Here is a 20470-nt window from a genome sequence, read left to right on the forward strand (position 1 = left end):
AATATGCAATGACAATAAAACAATTCAAAGTAATGTAGTAAATAAATGGATTCTCCAATATTTACTGAATACTCTTATGAGCCGTTATTTTTGATGTTCCGTCACTTTCTTTTCTAAATTGATAAATATATTCTGGTTTAAAGTTTCTATAAAGTAGATGAGTAAGTTGCATATCATGTGTAATGACAATAAGTTGGAAATTGCTAAAATTTCTCTTTGCTCTAGATGAATTAGCCCATGATTCTTCTAAATTTATTCTTTCCTCAACACAACAATCATCTTTTGGTTTTGAAGGAAGACCATTCATTCTAAATGTCACTAAATCTGTCAACATTTCAGAAATATTTTCAACTTTATTAACATCTAAGTTAGTTGTAGGTTCATCAAGAGCAATAATTGGACATTGGTGGCAAAAAACTTCACATAACGCAATTCTTATGAGAATAGATGCTAACATTCTTTGTCCAGCACTACATCTATCTCTCATTTCAATTTCATTTCCGTCTACAATCATTACAACAGCATAATCATAAGATTTTCTTTTATCACCAGCACTACTATTTTCCTTTGATTTGATTTTTATGCATTCAATATCATTTCCAGTGTATACTTTTTTCCATAATTCACTTAAAGTCAAATTTATTTCATTCATTTTATCTTCATGAAATTTTAATATTGAATTGTCAAGAACTTTGTAACATAAATTAAGATCCCTAATTGCTTTTTTCAAAATAATTTTTCTAATCAATTTTTGTTTTAGCTTTTTTTCTACATGAACATAATTGGAATCATTCAATGAACGATTTAATTCTGTTAGACGTTTTTCAGTTTCTTTTAATTCACCTTTCATACAACTTATCTCAACAGCAGTTTTTGCTATTTCATTATTTATTCTTTTTTCCTTTTCAATGATTGCGTCTTTAATTTTCTTGTCATATTCATTCACCATAATTTTCTTTTCCAATTCAGATAATTCATCTTTCAAATTTAGACTATTAAGTTGACATTGTTTTGTTACCAAAAAATCTTTTCTTCTTTCTAACAATAAAAGTTCTTTATTCAAATTTGATTTCAACTCCTCAAAATATTTAATATTTGTTTCAATTTCATTAGTTTTTTTGGTATATTCATCATATTGGAATGATTTTAAATTCTCCTCTAAATTGTTAATATTATTTTCCTTATTTTCTAAGTTTTCTATATCACTATCGAGTTTAACAAGTTTTCTAGACATCTTAAATTCATATTCATGGAGCTCTTTCTCAATTTCTTCAATTTTTATTTTATTATTGTTAACTTTTTCCTCAAGTTCAGGTACTTGAACAACTAACTCTTCATACTTGCCATTTAATGATTCCAATTCAGCTACTAAATGATAGATCTTTTCCTCCATTGAATTAATTTTTTGAATTGATTCTAAATTTCCCATACGTCTATTTGTCAAAATTTGTATTTCCTGACTTAGACTATTCTTTTTTTGATTCATGTTATTTATGTGTAAAATAAAGTTTTTCAGATTTTCTAATTCACGAGTTAAAAGGGATGATTTTTCCTTAACACTAAAAATGTTGTGTCCTTCTTCAAACGTCAAAGGAGAAATACAATTGGGGAAAAATGCAGCACATGCTTTTTTAACAGCATCTTTTACCTGTAAGTCAAATTCTTTGAAATTATTACAGAGATTGTCTAATTTAATTGCTTCAGATTCAAATTTCTTCATATGATCCAGTCTTGTATTTAGTTCATCCAAATCATTTTCAATTAATTCCATTTCCTCTAAGTACTTAATCCTTTCATTATATCTTTCTTTAACAATTTCTTGTTCTTTAGGAATTTCACAAATTTGAAGATTATTGTATTTTTTTGAAATTTCATCAGCCTCTTTCAATACTTTTAGTATATTTTCATTTTCATATAATAATTTCTTTAAGTTTTCAAGTTCGTTGGGTGAATGATTAATTTTATTGTTAAGCTCCTCTTCAAAACTACTTATCGAATCATGGGATGTAAATTTACTTTTGCAAAGAGGACAAGCGTTACAAGCTTTCGATTCTTCTAACCAAATTTCATAAACATTTTTATATCCTTCAATTAATCCGATTTTCTTTCGTATTTCAATAATAGAATTTTCTGTAACTGTTATTTGTTCAATTATATTCACATCATCAAGAATAAGTTCCTGTAGTCTGTTTTTGTATTCTTTCGATTCTTCATCATACTTTTTGATGATAGCTTCATGTGCAGCAGTATATTTACCAAGATCGTTTAACGTAATAGTAACATTTTCCCTCATCTTTTGTTTACTTTTAATTTGATCCTCACATATTGTAATTTTTTCTTTCAAATTTGTATAAAGTTTTCCATAAATAAACTGAGGACCTAATATGTTATTAAAAAATCCATTAGATTTAGATGATTCTAAATCAAATTCATTTTCTTTTTGAGATTGTATTTCTAAAGTATTATTAAGTGCATTTAAAATTTCAATGGTATCTTCAATTGATCTTTTATTTCTCTTAGCTTCGTCAATTTTGTTAATTTCTTCTTGATCAATAGAATCTAATTCTTTCTTTTTTTCATTTAATTGAAAAGTAACTTCAACTATTTCTTCCTGTGATTTTTTAAATAATTCGAGATCATTTCTGTTATTTTCTAGTTCTAATTTTTTACTAGCCATAGTGGTAGTGATTTGGTCTAATAAATTTCTGACTTCCATAAACTTAAATTGATTTTTACTGTAGTTTTCTTGTGATTCCTTCAAAATCTTTTCTTTTGAATTTTTAAATTGATCGCATTCAGCATTCCAATGGAATTTTAAAGAATGAAGACATTCAGATGTATTTCCTTCATATTTTTTACAAATATTATTTTCTACTACAACCCTATACCAAATAGAATCTTTTTCTGCTTTTAAATCTTCAAGTTTTTTCATGTTATCATCCCAATCTTTTTTGCACTCTTCTATTTCTTCGCGTAATTCTTTATTCCTAGATATTTCAGCCTCAGCATTTCCAATATCACTCAAAAGTTTACTTCTAATATCTTCAATACTATTTTGATCACTGTAACTTGACAATTCTTCTATTTCTTTTAAAAGATTTTCCTTTACACCATCATAAACCTCAACTGTTGAAGTAGATTCAATTTGTTTTATTAACATAACTTTTTTAGCATTGAGATCAATAAATTCCTTTTCACTATCTTCAATTACTTTGCGTTCTTGTCTAACATCAACTAAATTCTCTTGAAGACGTTTATTTTCATTTTCAACACTTTCTATTCCCATAACAAGATCATTTTTAATTTTTTTATAATTGTTAAATTCGGATTGAAATTTTAAAAACTCAGACATTTGAGTCTCAAGATAAGGTAATTCTATTTCAATAGTCTTTACGGAACTTTCATATTCCCTACTCAATTTCTTAAAATTCTCCATTGCTTTAACATATTTTGTTACTTCAAAAATTTCATCAAATCTTGTTTTTAATTCTTTAGGTTCACCCAACGGCCAACAAGATTCTTCTTGATGGCAGAAAATAACATTTTCCAAAATTGCTTTTGAAACTCCAAGATGTTTTAAAACTTCCCTGTTAAAGTCAACCACTTTTGATGAAATACTATATTCTTTCCCATTTCTATCTAAGATTGACATCGTAAAGTCGTCAGATTTTGTTGTACACTTATCACCTTTTATATTGGAACTCATACGTTTTGTTATTGTACACATCTGCCCATAAACATTTTCAAATTCTAGTTGAACAAGAGCATCAACTCTTTGTTTTTGAGCTACCTATAATACAAATAAAATATGAAATTATAAAAAAATAAAATTTACTCTGTTATTATGGATGAATGCTTGCATTTTACCTGATGGTAAAGCTCCCGTTGTAACATAGTTAAGTGCTTCAATAAGTGTCTTAAAAATAATAAATTATATTTAAAAAAGAAATCTTACAGTTTTCCCTGTACCATTTTCTCCCTGAATTAATGTCAGAGGATCCAAGAAGTTTATTACGTGAGGTTTATCACCAACACTTCTGATGCCTTGAATTTTTAATGCAATAAAACGAACCATTAAAAATCCTACTACGCTTTTTCAGAATCAAGTATTGTACTCTAAAAAAAAGTTAAAGTAATAAACTACAAAACATTCACACTTGTTTTAAAAAAAAAATAATTCCAAGAGGAGTGAATTACCAAAAAGTGAACTAGCTTTTAAAAAAAACTAAAATATTGGTAAAACTTATTTGATTACAAGAAAAAGTTTTATCAAGCAAACTGCTTATTCATTATTTTTCTAAATTAATTTATATAAAAAAAACGCAGAAAGTTCAATGGTATACAATTGGTAAAAAAAACAAAATTCAATGTTTAAAGTAGTTTGTGCACTAATACCTATATTTTTATTCTACAAACAAATTTTAAATCATTAAAAACCATTTGTGATTTTATTAAATTTTTTCTTCAATATTACTGTTGGCGGTAAAAAAAAATATTGGGGAAAAGTACCTTAAATATTTTATTTATCTAAATGATTTATTATCAATGTATTTTGACTTTTCTTTGGTAATCATACATTAAACTTTTTGGTAGGAGAAGATTTTTTAAGTAACATCGTTTCTAAATTGTTAAAATTACTTATAACCAATTCGTGCAGTCTTTAAAAAAGTTATTTGTCATATATTATTACTTTAAAAGATGCTTTTTAATTAAAAAAAATAATTATATTTTTATTTACAAAATTTTTAACATAATTTGTGTTATCATTTATAAATATTGAAGGTGGTCTTTTGATTATTTCATCAATCTACTTCATGAATATATACTACTAGGGAATATTGATAATTTTAATGAAACCGGTTAAATATGATTTGAATTTAAGGAATATATGTTTTGAAATTCTGCCAATTTTGTTTTTAAAATGAAGTATTATATTAAATCAAAAACGAATCATATTACTACTAGTGTAAGAATTATACATAATTCTGAGGGATTTTTTAATCAGAATTAAAATCGTTTTTCATTGATTGAACAATTTCCCCGAAAGTTATACGATCGCAAGGTTTTTGTTCAAGACACTTTACAAATATACTTTTAACAATTGCTGGTGATTCATCATTTACTTCCAAATGGCGTGTCCCAGACAATATCGCTTTCATTATTTGGGGGAATGTTAAACCATTATATGGTAAAACTGAACAACGATTCATTATTTCCCACACTGTAACCCCATATGCCCATACATCAGATTCTTTTGTATATTCTTCTTGACGTATTGCTTCAGGAGGAATATGTCTAAGTGGAATATTCATTTTTTTATTAAGTTTTACCTTACTTTCATTAATAACTGATAATCCAAAATCACTAATTTTAGCCACATTATGTTTTCCTAGTAAGCAATTTCTTGCTGCTATATCTCGATGAATTATGTTTTTAGAATGTAGGTACTCCAAACCACATGCAATATTATAGGAAAATTTATAAAGAATTTTTGTTTCACAATTTTTATTTTCCTTCAACCATTCAAGCATTCCTCCATTTTCAGCAAATTCCATTATTATCATAACGGGTTCATTCATTGCTGCAATACCATAAAGATTTATACAATTTGGATGATCAAATGTTTTCATAATTTTAGCTTCTTTAAAAAAAAGTGCTCTATGTATTTTTGTGATTCCTCCTGTTTTTAGTGTTTTAATCGCACAAATTCGATTTTCTCCATTAACAGTTTTAAAAGTTCCTGAAAATACTTCTCCAAAATTTCCTTTACCTATTTGTTTGTTCCTTACAACATGCTCATGAAGAATAAATAATGGAAATCTTGATATATAACGTTTGATGACAGTTCCATCACTCATAATTGGTTTTTGAGATTCAATATAAGTATCAAGCAATGTTTTTATTTGATTCATTTTTAATGAAGTTTTAAAAAACCATTGTTTTTCACTATACCTTATTTTTATATGTTTTACTGTTCCATATAAAACTGTACATATAACGTGTCGTTGACCATCTACTTCAGAACTTCGTACAGCAAAGTCACCATCTTTTTCTAATAATTCAGATATTTCATCTCTTGGATATAAACCATGATACCATGAATACTCTGAAAGTTCATTAACAACTAAACTGATATCAATGCAATCATCATTTTTTGTCGATAATGTACGTATTAGTTTACTATTATTACGATTTTTTATTGTATTAAAAACAGAATCGAATGAGTTCATTTTACTCATGGTTAAAAAAAGTTTATAAAGAAATAGATAATTTTATCAAAGGTAATTACAAAATTTAGAAAAAAAAAATGTCAAAATCGTATAATATTTATAATTAAAAATATTATACATATAATTTGATAGAATATTCAAATAAAAAAAAATTGTTAATTTAAAATTATTCAGAAATTAGTGAATTAATTTTACGCTTCTAAAAAAAAATTAATTATGAAAATTATTATAAAAAATAAGTACCTCTGTTTTATCAAGAAATTCCTTTATTTCATTGAAATTTATAAAATTTTTCATCAACTCTTTATAATTCTCCATACAATCATTTGCTTTTTTAAATTCAAACTTTTCAACTAACATGTCAATGTTTTGTAGTATATCTACTGCTGTTGTTTTTTTTTCTTCCAATAATTGAATATTTTGTTTAAAAATTTCAGCACCAACAAAATTTTCCTCATTTATCAAATCATCCATTTTATAATTTAACATATTTTGAAGTGCATCAATATTTTTTATACGTTTTTTTGTTTTTTCACTTAATTTTGGTGTTATATCTCTTAAAAAGATATCATTTTGTGTATTTAAATCATTTTGATCCATATTTAAATCTAGAAATATTTAATAAAATAGAAAGAAACTTACGGTTACATATTTTACAATTTTTACATTGTTTATTTCCCATGTCATCTGAAGAATTGCTAAATTCTGAATCACTACTCGAAAATATCATATTTTTTTTTAAATGAAAAGATAAAAATAATAAAACATTTTTTATGCCATATAAATTAAATGTTATGTTGGATAGTAACAAAATCATAGCAACAAATATAATGAATATTTAAAAAAATATTTATTTTTAACTAATATATTTATAAGAAAAAATTTGGCAAGTGAAAATCCATTGTGTTAGTATTTTAAACTCTTGTATCATGGTTATGTAGAACGTTTACTAATTGAGATGTTTCAGATCTGAAATTATATAATTGTTATGATAAAATGTTTTATTTAAAATATATTAATTTAGGGCAGGACAAAGGTTTTATCAATATTCTTTTAACTCAAAAAAAATATATACTATAACTATTTTGCATCATTATCTTCACATGCAAAATTTACATAACCAACATCTGATGTTAAAACAGATGTAGACGCACATGTTCCATATGGTGGTGATTGTTTTGGAGTTTGTTTAAGAAATGTCTTTTCACTACTTTCATTTGTTGAATTACTGGGTTCTCCATGAACGCCATTGAAATTTACATGCTCTGTTTGCTGACGGTAACTGACACTAAGAAATGATATAAAAACAAGGAACAAAAGTACTTTTTTTTTTTTTTTTAAATTACATAGGAATAATGATATTCTAATATTAATTATTTTTTATAAACCAACATACCTAGATGATTGATCAAGTTGTTGATCTGAAGGATAAATAATTAACCGGTTTCCTGTGTTATCATGAATTTTTGCAAAATCACATATACTTGGAGATATAATAAATTTAATACATTTTAAAGTAATGTCAGGAATAAGTGTTGTTAATGGAATTAATATTATAGCACACCAAAATGTCGGACTACTAATCATGAACCAGAAATGGCCTGACATATCGGCACCAAATGAAATATAAGGCCATATTAATGAGTACAAAAAGAAGAAGACAAACCATACAAAAATAGATCCAAATGAAAAAATTACTATAATCCAGGTCCATGAGTCACATTCAATTAATGCTTTTAAGCAAACAGTTACAACAACAAACTAAAATAAATAAATAAATATATATAATTTCAATAAAATAATATTAACATACAGTATAACAACTATTTCCTAACATTAACCAACCACCAGATCTTCCATTCTCCCATACAACAGGATTGTATAAGAACCCGTATGACATCCAATACAAAATAATTGAATGAATAATAGACATTACAATCCATGTATAGAATTGTAAATTTGAAAATGAAATTTTTTGCAATCCTTTATATAAATAAGGATTATTTATAAGTTGTTTTTCAGAAACTGGCCTATCAAATAAACCTAATATAACTGGAGGCCAAAAAGTAAATAAAACATTAAATAAAGCAATAGTCCATCTTTCAAATAATGTTTGCCCTGAAAATGCTGAATATAAGGCAAACCAAAGTTCTATAAGATAAAGGCAAATATTTTTGTAAAATGAATATAATATCACTTTAACACTTCTATTATAATTCCATGCTCCATGTACTAGGATTAATTTTTTCAAAAATCTAAATTGACCTATAGAATAATCACTTGCTGATGCTGCTTGTAAACCTTCTGCACCAGATATTCCAACACCAACATTTGCTGATTGAATCATTGCAACATCATTTGCACCATCTCCAACAGCCAAAACATGATTACAGCGACTTTGTATTAATTCAACAACATCAGACTTTTGCATTGGTGACATTCTACAGCAGACAACAGTTTCACATTGTAATGCTAAATTGAGAAATTCAGTACGACACTCACCAGTAATAATATTATGTAAACAAGTACCATCAACAACAAGTGCAAACTTCATTCCATTAACCTTTAATCTATCAACTTCTTGTTTAATTTCATTAAGACATCTTGATGTTTCTTCATATGTCTTTCCAGATAATACAAGTATATTTGAATTTAATGAAAATAAAGCACTAGATTGAGCAATATTTACAGCTGTTTCTTTTTTATCACCAGTCAAAATCCATATTTTTATTTTTGCTTCAAGTAAAGATGCTATAGTATCAGGAACACCTTCTTGTAATTTATCTTCTATTGCTGAAAGACCAACTAATGTAAGGTTACTTTCAATTTCCTCTGCAACTTCATCTAACTTTTCTTGACGATTTTCTAAAGATATTGATGCTTCATGAAATTTCTTTTTCCAAATATTATAATACTCTTCATCAAGATCTTTTTTTGCAAAACATAAAGTTCTATAACCTTTACTAGCATATTCCATTAAATAATTATTTAAATTATCTAAATCATGTTTTGGTGTTTTTTTATTTAGTCTTGGTATTATTACTGCATCAGCACCTTTAATATAAAGTTTTAAACATCCTTTATTATCTCTAATAATAATTCCCATTCTTTTTCTATCACTATTAAATTCAAGAACATTTAAAATATCAAATATTTCACTTTTTCCAAGTAATTCAATCTCAATTTGAGTTGCCATTCTTCTTTTAAATATAAACTTCATATTTGCTGCACCTTTAACTAAAGCAAGTTCATCGGGACTGGCAGCTTGATATGTTATTTGATCACCATCAAATTCATTCATCTCAGGAACAACAGTATGACAACTAGCCATTATTAAAAATGCCTCCTTTATAATTTCTGCCCCTTTAACATTATTTTTAATGTCAAGTATTACAGATTGATCATTAAATTCTTCACTAGTATCATCACCATAACTTTTTTCACCAGCATATAATTTTTTAAATTTCATTATATTTCTTGTTAATGTTCCTGTTTTATCAGACATAATATATTTGACTTGTCCAAGTTCTTCATTTAAATTTGATGTTCTGGCAATTGCAGGTATATCAGTTTCATTATGATACATATCCATATCATTATTAATATATGCAGCTTGAAAAAATCTAACTATTTCTAATGTTACTTGAAGTGAAATAGGTATTAAATTATTATATAAAATAAAAAATGTAATAAAATCCCAAAATAATGAATTTTTTCCTATCATTCCTAAATACCAAGCATTTTGTAAACTTTTTCCATACATCCATGCTCCTAATGTACTTGCTGCAGCAAGAAATATTAAGATAAAAAATAAGACTATAATTCTATTATTAGTCATAGAATCAATATAACTTCTTTTTAAAGGAGCTGTCCTCGAGTTCATTAATAATTTTGCATCATGTCCTGTATAAACAGTCACACCAATTACCCATTTTGTATTTTTTAATGCTGCACCTCTTAATAATAATTGATTAACAGAAAGAGGTTTTGAGGTATTATTATATTTTAAATGTATTGTTCCTGTAAAATGATTTACATGTTTTGATGGAAGTTCACACTCTATCTCTCCCCTAAATTCATTAATTTTTGAAATACTTTTTAAATCAGATGTTTCAGGTAGACCTTGTCTAATTTTTAAATTTGTTTCACCATCAAGATTAGAAGTTTCTATATATGCCATTGAATTTTCTTCACTACTTGATAAAATTATTAAATCAGCTGGTATCAAATGATTATTCTCAATTTTTAATATTTCACCAACAGTTATATTTTTCCATGGCATCTCTTCCCATCTTCCATTACGTAAAACAAGAGTTGTAAAATTATTAACTTTTATGTCTAAGCGCCTTCTTTTCTATAATTTATTAATTAAAAGAAATATTAATATATATATTTAAGTAATATTTAAAAAAAAGACTAAAATATTTTTATAAACTTACAACATCTTCAAATATTTCTTTTAAGGCAGAAATAAATAATATTATTAAAAATGGACCAGCAGTAGTATACCTTCCTGTAGGACTGACATCCGGAATTTGCTAAAAAAAAAGTAATAAGTTTAGATTAAAATTGTTATATAATTATTTTATACCTGTAGTAAAGCAATAATAAGAAAAAATATATTATTATATCTTCTAAATTGTTCAAGCAAAAATCGAGGAAGGAATGTAAAGACACTATATTTACACGTACTAAAAATATATAAAAAAAAAGAAAATAAATTGAATAAAAAAATATATATTTTTAATTTACCTTATTTCATTACTACAAAATTTTTCATGTTGATGAATTGAATTAATTAATATTTTTCTCGACGTAGGTCTATGCCGATTAACCCGATCCGAAGACATGTATAAACTGAAAATACAGTTTATTATGATATTATTCTAAAAGAATAAAAAAATTGAAAAATAAGTAATATGAAAATTTAATATATTATGATAATTTCTATTAGATATTTAAATCAATTTTACTATAAATTCTCTTTACTACTTTTCATGATAGTTAAATAGTTAGGGGAAGATAGAAGGACGACCAACCTATTAAAAAGGACAATATATATACACATAAATATGTTATATGTAATAAACAACTATATTTCATCTAAGCAACTAAATATAAAATTTATTTATATCAATTAAATAATTATAATTAATAATTGGATCATAATAATTTTAAAATCATTTTAATATAAATATAAAATGATTCATTCTTGAAATTACTAATTCTATAAACTAATACTAAATATATATACTTTGCATAGTATGATCATATATAATTACATTCATATGAATTAGAAATATAATCGAACAACATATATATATTTTTTTTAATAATATTTATTGATAAAAACATAATGTTTTATTAAAATATTTGATAACAAATAACAAACATAAAATTTACGTTACCCAAAAAAAAAAGGTTGATAGTATATTATAAAAAAAAAAAACGATAAAGTAACATAATGATTGATAAAAATAATACTAATAGATAAACAATAAGAATAAGCAAAATTTTTACGCCTTTAAAAATTGTAAAAAAAAAATCAATCTAAATATATTTTAAGAAAGTACAATTGGTAATATTTTTAAATAATTAACACAAATAAAATACTTGTATAAACTTAACAAAATATACAAAGGTATTCTTATTATTTAATTTTACACTTTTATTGCATATTTAAAAAATATATAAAACAATTTAGTATTAAAAAATAAATATATATATTAAAATAGTATAAAATAATAAATTATATAATATTGAAGATTATTTTCTTAAAAAAAATTTTGATATAATTTCATATTACTTGACCTCACATGGTAATTATATGATAAACTTCCTTACAAAGAAGGTCCTAAAACGAAAATCTGTTATATGTAGATAAATTACGTGTTCTTCATTTAATGTAAATAATATCTATCTAGTTGTTCTTGTTATTTGGATATTTATTTTTTTAATAATGTCTGGTGAAACGAAATCTGTTGGAAAAGTTAGTTTTAAAATTACTCTAACTAGTGATCCTAAACTTCCTTTTAAAGTGTAATATTTTATTTTAAAAAAAAAATTTATTTTCAATTTCTAGTTTATCTGTACCAGAAAATACACCATTTACTGCTGTTTTAAGGTTTGCATCTGAAGAATTTAAAGTTCCTGCAGAAACAAGTGCTATTATTACAAATGATGGTGTTGGCATAAATCCTGCCCAATCAGCTGGAAATGTTTTCATGAAATATGGATCTGAACTTAGACTTATACCAAGAGACAGAGTTGGGTCAATAAAATGTTTATTATAATAGGATTATTATACATTCCTAATATATATTTTTATATTAATATATTTATATAAAAGTAAAAAAAAAAAGATAATTAAAATAAAATCTTTATTAGTGATAATTTTTCATTTTAAATATTATAATATAGAGAGAACATCAAATTTATAAAAAAAAAAAATCGGTATGCTTCAGGGTTTATTTTTTTCTAATAAATATATGTTGCTGGTGTTATTTCAATTCCATTGACGATTTGATACTTTTTTTTTTCTCTGGTAAATTAATTTTAACGTCCAAATCTTAATAAAGTGTCTAAGTTTGGAGCTTGGACAATTTCTTTTTTGGCTTTTTGTGTATATCGTTTTGTAACACGTCTAATATTGTCATTCTCATCGCTTAGAATAATAAAATTTTTAAGACGATCTCCATTTCCAAATTCAAGTATGTAATTTTGTGGTACATCAGAACAGAATTCCTCCAATGGATATATTTCACACAATTCATATTTAAGTGATGGAGTGTGTCGGGTAATAGGTGTATAATAAGCAGTAGATGATGTTAACATTTGTAACATCAAAACAGCTGTCATAAAACAGGCAATCATTTGAAAAAGAATTATATAAAATAAAAATAAAGCCTATTTATAGTATGTCCAAGTCAGATACACGACTTTATCAAGTAGGCTGGATGTCTAAAATTGATAAATTAATTTTATATATACTAAATTTTAAAAATTATGCCCATCAAATAATTAAAAAATAATATGCTAATGTGAAAAATAAAGATTTTATATAATTACAATTTATGTTAGAAAATGTAATACTTTCATTTATAAAATTAATCTAAATCATTTTCAAATATACAATGAGGATAATCTTTTCATGAATCAAAAAATATGTATATATATAGTATTATTTTAATGAAATATGTAAATAGGATGAGTTAAATAATTTACATGATCCATAATGTCGTCATCAAGAAATTGAATACTTTGAGAACTAAAAGATGTTTCCAGTGATATCTTAGACTTTTTACAAATTGATACATTATTTGGAGAAATAAAGCGTAGGTGCCTATGTCCTTCATGATGGTCTTTTATAGCTAATGTAGATGATGTTCTTTTGTCCATTTTATACTCATCACAATTAGATACTTTTGATGAGCATAAAATACATGAAAATATAGGAATGTGGAAAAATAATTTTGACAAGAAACACTTTTTATCCAAAATTTTCATAAAAAAATATCTTTTTTTTCTACTATCTAATCCAATTTTCGATCTAAAACCATTTTTATTTTTATTAATAATAAATTTTTTTTAACTAACTTTATCTGTTTTCTGCTTTTTTTAGTATTACTTTTATTAAAATTAAAAATATTACTATCTTCTTTTATCAACGATCTACAAGTAAAAATTTTATTTAAAGTATAATAGATTTAAAATTCAATAAAATTTTGTTTTATGCAAAATGTTTAAACTACAAAAAAAAAGAAATAAAATTATGACAAAAAAATTTTTATTTATCTCTAAAATCCATATAACTTACTGATACTTAATATATTTTGAACCTAGCAATTGATTTTTTATACAGTTTATTAATTCTACCCCTGTTTCTATAAACTTTATTTTCATTTTATGATAGTTATCATATGTATATTATGAAAAAAAGGATTATAAACTAATTATAATTATTAAATATTAACAAGGAAATTTGCATTTAAATTTTCTAATTATATATTTTATTCATTTTATATATATATTTTTGCTAATTATTTTATAACATTATTTAAGGTAAAAAATTATATTCATAAATTTTTGACTTTTTTAAATTATTTAAAATTTCAATGAATAATTTTGTTATAAAAAAATTGTAACCAATTACCCGTATAATTTAAATTTAATTATTTTTCAAGTAATGAAAAATATATAAAAATGAAACTTTAATTATTTGCCAAACAACAAATAGTCAATCTTGTTATTTTGTATAACTTTATATTAATTAATTTTATTCTTGAAAATTTAGTTAAAAATTTAAACGTCAGTTTTTTTTATGACAATATACTTTTAGGTAAAAACAAAATTGTTTGAATAATCATTTGTCTGCGTGGTAAATTGAAAATATAACATTAATGTCATGTACTCAATAAGGTTGTTTTATATATTTATTATTCATTAATTTTGAGGACAATTTTATCAAAAACATATTTTATTAATTGAAACTACAAATTATAATTCTTTTTGCCTTTTAAAGAAATTATTTGTTGATATTGAATTAAAAAAAATTTAGTCAACATATAAGATGTATATGATTTTTGACAAATTAGAAATTTTTAAAAAGTATATTTATGACAAAGTTTTTTTAAAATATATTTTTTTTAAAACTTTTTTTTTGTTATTATTAAGTAAAAAAAAAGATGAAGAAAAGAATTATTATTACAAAAAAAAAATGTGTAAAATATTAGCAAATATTTGCATAAGTCATGTATTTAAAATGAAAATATAAGAAGTATTACTTTAAAAAATATTTTAATTTCAACAATGAAAATAATTAAATACCATAATTTTATTATTCTTTGCTTATCTATTTTGTTTTTCATAGTAGAAAAAATAAATGGGCAATTTTATGTAAGTATTTTACGATCTTAATAATACTAGATTAAATTCAGTATGATTATTATAATATGTATGGATTTATAAATGGTTATGGATTCCCAGACTATGGATTTTACAATTATTATCCACAAATGTATGAATATTTCAAAAAATAAATTCAATAAAATACTGTAATATTAAAGAATTTTTTTTTTATTAAAATTTAAAAAAAAATTGTTTAGTTTTATTTTATTTAAAATTTTATTATATTCTTTTAAGAATTTCAGCTCTTTTATCAGTATTTTGAAATATTGCTCTAATAAGTGATTTTAATTCACACTTCTCTAAAAATTCTGAACAATATTCTTCCTCACAAAAACGCATTGCAATTTCGTCTAATGAATGATTTAGACAAAATAAAATTTCATAAAGACGATAGTATTCCACAAAACATCTATTTTTAACAGACTCCTCAGGAGAGATTTTCTTTAAAAAAAATAAATATTAAATATCATTAAAAACATACCTTAAAAATTTCATCAAAAATAACAAATAAATAATTAACATTTTTTATCATTAATTCACATTGGTCTGATCTAAAGTCACTTATACCCATAAATATTTTTGCTATACATTCAAGAGAATGTTTCCCAATGGCTGTCCATATATCATTATACATTGTAATTGGAAACAACTCATACAATTTTTTTGCTTCTCTTTTTAAATATAATCCAAAAGCTGGTAAATTTTTAAAAATTGAAAAATAATTTAATGAAATATCATTTTTTAAATTAAATGATCTTCCATATAATTTACGAGAAATTTCAGTTACTAGTGCATGAAAATGATCTTTGATAACATCATTAGCTAAAATTCTTAATTTTGTTACAATGTTTATATTCTCTTTGTTATTTTCAATTAAATGAAATTTAAAAAAATGATATAAAATGTAGAAGTAATTGTTATAAAAAAGTGCCCCAATCTCAAAATTAGCATCAATTTCATTTTTATGAATTCGTGGAAGTAATATTAAAATCATTTTAATAATATTTCTACTGTTTCTTAGAATAACCTTTTTTGAAATATCGTCTACTTTATCCATATCATTTGTAAGTTCATTAATGTAATCCATCATTTTTTCAATATTATCAGAAATAATATATTTTTGATTCTTCCCAAGTGACACTATCATTTGTTGTAATATGTCAAATTTGATATCCATTGTCAAAGAAATAGATGTAAACACATCAATATCCTTTATTTCATTAATTGTTATTTCAATAGATTTCTTATTACACATATTAGTAAATAATAATATTTTTGAATCAAAAGAGACTTTTAAACATTTTTTTTCAATACATAAGTTTTCTAAATTATTAATAAAATCGTTTAAATAGTCTGTTTTTGGTTTAAGGAAATTATCTTTTTGCAATAATTTAATAATATTTTTTCCTTTTTTAAGAGTCTTATCAAAGTCATTAATATTATCAATTTTATAAGGCAACATAGGCATTAAATATTCACTCTTTAATAAAGAAACAACATCATCTCCAATTTTTGAACCCAAAAAATTAAGAAATGTAAATTTACAATTGGTTGAATTATCAATAACAATATCATGGAATATCATATTAATTTTTGCAAAAAAAACATTGAAGAAATCATATTTACTTTCTACATCCAAGTTAGTATTTGTAGGTTTGATATTATAAACAAACTTAATTAAATAATTTACATCAGTTTCTTCAATAGATAATTGTTCTGATGATAGATAAAACTTTACTCCATTTTCTATAATTTCTTTTAAAAATTTTACAAAATCTCTCATTTGGATATCTAAATTGTCAAGTTGATACATTGATGATAAAATGTTTTCTAAGAAACTTTTTTCTTTTTTAATACTTAATTCAAATGTAGTAGTTGAATTATTGGTAAACTTATTGTAGTTTATTAAATTACGAAATTGTTTCTTAAGAATAATTATAAAAGAATCTTCTCTTTCAAATAATTCTTTTTCTAATTTGTCAATAAATTGATTTTCAAATTCTTTACCCAAAGCTCCTTCTTTTCTGGTATTAAAAACATCTATTAAATGTTTTATTCTAGCAAGTTTTGTAGCATAACTATTATAATATGTAGACAAATTTAAATCCGATTCGTCATTTTTTAAAGAAGAATAAATTTCAGCAACTTCCAAAAATGCACTTAATTTTGCTTTCAAATTTCCATATTCCAACATTTTTGATTCACAAGCATCAATTGATGATTCTTTAACCAACATTTCAAAAGAGTTCATTCTTGATTCAATTTCCTTTAGTTCTTTTGAAATCTCATTGAAAAAAGTATCACATTCTTCATTACTAAAGCAATTTTTTTCTACCGTTATTCCATTTTTTTCCATCATAGCTACCAAGTGTTTTAATTCTATATATCAAATAAAATCATAAATAATAAAAGCAAAACTAACCGTTATAATAAATCTCTTCCTTTTTTTCACATTCATGCTTTAATTCAATTAATTCTCTTTTGTTTGAATCTAGATCAAAACACAATAACGGTGATTGTAAATAATTTTGCTTCATTTTGTTGTCCATTATATTTTGATGTATATTTTAATTGTGACATGTTATGTCATTTTTAATTTGGAATAGCGTTTACACCAAAAAACTTTTAAGAAAAAAACTTTAAAAAAAGTCTAGTTTAAATATTTACCATATATTTAAATTTTAATAAAAAATTGAAATTATCATAAAAGCACATCTTACAAGTTGATTCTTAAAAATTTAATACACAAATTTCATATGAAAAAATTAGATTATTTTGTTTAAGCTTGTGTAGCTTAATTTTTTTTACAAGATTTTTGTTTAAAAATATACTTCTTGATAACTTTTAAATTAAGATTAAAAGAACAACTTTATGATATAAATTTACAGTATATTTTGATTGTCGGTGTATGTGATCTAATGTAATCATAATTATGTTTTATCATTTTTGGATTGAGAAATGTTTGACTTGGTAATTATTAAAAAAAATTTTATTTAATGATGTTTTGAATATTTGAACATATTTTGCACATGCTACTACAACTTTGTTATTCAGTAATTATTTTTTCAGAACAATTTTCCTTGAATCATAAATATATGGAATTTATTAATTTTTAATAAGGATAACTTTTTATAATTAATTGCTTATATTGTTGAAGTAAAGTCATAGGAAAAAATATTCAGTGTAACTACCTATTTTTGTAGAAAAAAATAAAAAAAAAAGCAAATATCGATAATATTTAAAAATGATTTACAATTAATTTATAAAAAAAAAGTATTTCAAATTAAATTTTAATGATAGAAGAATAAAAATATAGAACTTTTCTTTATTATTTAAAAACATATTTTAATTGTTTTTTTTTATAAAAACATCTTTTTACAAAAATTTTATTATTATAAAATAAAATGAATTTTAATCTTGCTTCAAAAAATGCGTAGTAAAAAAACTTTTTTTTTTTTTGAAATTTCAAAATAATTAATTCTACATGACTCTAATAGTAGTTGAAAATAGTAAATTTTGAATATCATAGTAGAAAAATTTAAATTAAAATTTTGGAAGTTATTAGCAATCAAAGTTAAAAAAAATATATTTGATAAAATAATTCGACATCCATTATACAACGAATAACTACAAAGTTAAAAGTTCAATTCCGGATTTATTTTTTTGTGAAAAATTTAGTTTCACAGAAATCCTTTAACTCGAGTACTTCAAAAACAGACTCACAACTTGAATAAATAAGATCATAAAAACATGCAACTGATTGTGCTGGATTTCTTTCAACGTTTTCAGAATATTTTCCATGAAAAAATTTTTTAATATTTGGTGTTTTTTGAAGTATAATATACTCCGTAGTTTTTTGCACTTTATCTTTTATCATCATTTTTAACATTTCAAAAATCGTTGAAGATAAAAAATTATTTTTAAACTATACCTTATATAAAAATTTTTTACAAGCCGATTGTAAAAAAATACTTGTTTTATCTTCATGTCGAAATGTGATATGACCAAAGATGAAAAAGTTTTTAAAATATATATTGTTCTCGATTTTGTAATATCTTTGCCAAAACCTGTTGTGCACAAATAAAACTAATATCATTTTATTTGCTTTAAAAAAAGCTAATCCATAGTAAATAATCTTCATAACAATAATTTTACTTTTTACGAGAATACAAATACTGGCAAAAAAATTTTCATTTGTCTCTTGAGAATTTTTATTTAATTTCCATAGTAACTGAAATAATTTTAATGATAAAGTTTTGGTTCAATGTTCAAGTTGGTATCTCTTTCAATATATTTTTTTATCTTCATCGATTAAAATACAATTTTCCTGAGTATTAATGTGTGATAATATTTTAAAACATATCATTTTTTTTGTTCTCCAACTAAAAAATAACGTTTTAACATTATGAGTATTGCAAATAAAGAATATACCACACAATGCCTTCAAAAAATTACAACCTACATATGTACAACGATTAATTGCTTAACAATTTTGCTAATTATAACAAAATCTTCTTTGATATTTTTTGAATATTATAATATTTAATGATAAAATATTATTCAAATTTTTTGTGCCTACAAAAAAGTTCTTGATCATAGTAATATTTTATTATAAATAAAAAATATGATGAATGTTGTTCCGATTTTATTGTTTACTAATCTTCTATTATCCTAAACAACAATTTTTATATTGTAAAAAATGATCGTTTTGTATTAGAAATTTTAAAATAAATTATGTGAATATTTTTTTCATCAGAAGGATTTATTAAAATAAATACAAACTTTTGGTAACCATTCAAAAAGTCAGAAAATTTAATAACTGACATTATAAATAAAGTAATATTTTTTTACTACCATAAAAATTCATACATTTTTGTTAACAAAATTTACATATTTAGAAACACTAAATATTGTTTTTTTTTTTTAAATAGTCAATTTCTGTGCAACTTTAATGAAGTAAAGTTTTTTTTTGTTGCAAGATAAAATTATTTTCTTCTACTATAAAATTTTTTTTTTTTTTTAAATTTTAAATGAAATTTAAATTTAATAAAACATTAAATTTGTTTATCTTTTATTATGTATAACATTAGATATTTTAATAGTAAAAAATAAGTAAATATTTTTTTATACAAAAGATTTCAAATTACTGTTATATAATATTTACAATTTCTTAATATATTGTTGTGGTTTATAGTTATCATATATGTACTGACAATTTCTTTTCCCAATATTATCTTGTTGAGACACTAAAAATTGACAAATATGCGTGTTACTTGTCAGAAATTATACAATATGTTTTTTGGTAGACTTTTTTTAATAATATAGCTATCTTA

The 20470-nt window shown here is 23.1% G+C and overlaps 9 protein-coding genes across 9 annotated transcripts; 1 reads left to right on the top strand and 8 right to left on the bottom strand.

The window, feature by feature from the left end:
• Nucleotides 1–61: 61 nt before the first annotated feature.
• On the bottom strand, nt 62–4075 carry SRAE_2000253300 (DNA repair protein RAD50; the record flags this gene model as incomplete). The annotated part of the gene is made up of 3 exons (XM_024653612.1): nt 62–3790; nt 3836–3916; nt 3956–4075. The coding sequence occupies 3 exons, from the start codon at nt 4073–4075 to the stop codon at nt 62–64; spliced, it is 3930 nt and encodes a 1309-aa protein (XP_024507071.1).
• Nucleotides 4076–4997: 922 nt separating this feature from the next.
• SRAE_2000253400 (Tyrosine-protein kinase Fps85D) lies at nt 4998–6239 on the bottom strand (the record flags this gene model as incomplete). Its single annotated transcript, XM_024653613.1, has 1 exon — nt 4998–6239. One exon carries the CDS (start codon nt 6237–6239, stop codon nt 4998–5000), a length of 1242 nt encoding a protein of 413 aa, XP_024507072.1.
• Nucleotides 6240–6396: 157 nt separating this feature from the next.
• SRAE_2000253500 (Hypothetical protein) lies at nt 6397–6960 on the bottom strand (the record flags this gene model as incomplete). Its single annotated transcript, XM_024653614.1, has 3 exons — nt 6397–6429; nt 6474–6838; nt 6888–6960. 3 exons carry the CDS (start codon nt 6958–6960, stop codon nt 6397–6399), a joined length of 471 nt encoding a protein of 156 aa, XP_024507073.1.
• A 350-nt stretch (nt 6961–7310) lies between these two features.
• On the bottom strand, nt 7311–11080 carry SRAE_2000253600 (Probable phospholipid-transporting ATPase IM; the record flags this gene model as incomplete). The annotated part of the gene is made up of 6 exons (XM_024653615.1): nt 7311–7518; nt 7627–7991; nt 8044–10584; nt 10670–10768; nt 10822–10921; nt 10983–11080. The coding sequence occupies 6 exons, from the start codon at nt 11078–11080 to the stop codon at nt 7311–7313; spliced, it is 3411 nt and encodes a 1136-aa protein (XP_024507074.1).
• Nucleotides 11081–12189: 1109 nt separating this feature from the next.
• Nucleotides 12190–12523, top strand: SRAE_2000253700 (Ubiquitin-fold modifier 1; the record flags this gene model as incomplete). The annotated part of the gene is made up of 2 exons (XM_024653616.1): nt 12190–12269; nt 12313–12523. The coding sequence occupies 2 exons, from the start codon at nt 12190–12192 to the stop codon at nt 12521–12523; spliced, it is 291 nt and encodes a 96-aa protein (XP_024507075.1).
• Nucleotides 12524–12785: 262 nt separating this feature from the next.
• Nucleotides 12786–13103, bottom strand: SRAE_2000253800 (Hypothetical protein; the record flags this gene model as incomplete). Its single annotated transcript, XM_024653617.1, has 1 exon — nt 12786–13103. The coding sequence occupies one exon, from the start codon at nt 13101–13103 to the stop codon at nt 12786–12788; it is 318 nt and encodes a 105-aa protein (XP_024507076.1).
• Nucleotides 13104–13415: 312 nt separating this feature from the next.
• On the bottom strand, nt 13416–14132 carry SRAE_2000253900 (Hypothetical protein; the record flags this gene model as incomplete). Its single annotated transcript, XM_024653619.1, has 3 exons — nt 13416–13779; nt 13827–13901; nt 14047–14132. The coding sequence occupies 3 exons, from the start codon at nt 14130–14132 to the stop codon at nt 13416–13418; spliced, it is 525 nt and encodes a 174-aa protein (XP_024507077.1).
• A 1224-nt stretch (nt 14133–15356) lies between these two features.
• On the bottom strand, nt 15357–17686 carry SRAE_2000254000 (Centromere/kinetochore protein zw10 homolog; the record flags this gene model as incomplete). The annotated part of the gene is made up of 3 exons (XM_024653620.1): nt 15357–15578; nt 15619–17516; nt 17560–17686. 3 exons carry the CDS (start codon nt 17684–17686, stop codon nt 15357–15359), a joined length of 2247 nt encoding a protein of 748 aa, XP_024507078.1.
• Nucleotides 17687–18792: 1106 nt separating this feature from the next.
• Nucleotides 18793–19017, bottom strand: SRAE_2000254100 (Hypothetical protein; the record flags this gene model as incomplete). The annotated part of the gene is made up of 1 exon (XM_024653621.1): nt 18793–19017. The coding sequence occupies one exon, from the start codon at nt 19015–19017 to the stop codon at nt 18793–18795; it is 225 nt and encodes a 74-aa protein (XP_024507079.1).
• Between the last annotated feature and the right edge of the window lie 1453 nt (nt 19018–20470).

Source organism: Strongyloides ratti, assembly GCF_001040885.1.
Source record: "Strongyloides ratti genome assembly S_ratti_ED321, chromosome : 2".
Classification (NCBI taxonomy): domain Eukaryota; kingdom Metazoa; phylum Nematoda; class Chromadorea; order Rhabditida; family Strongyloididae; genus Strongyloides; species Strongyloides ratti.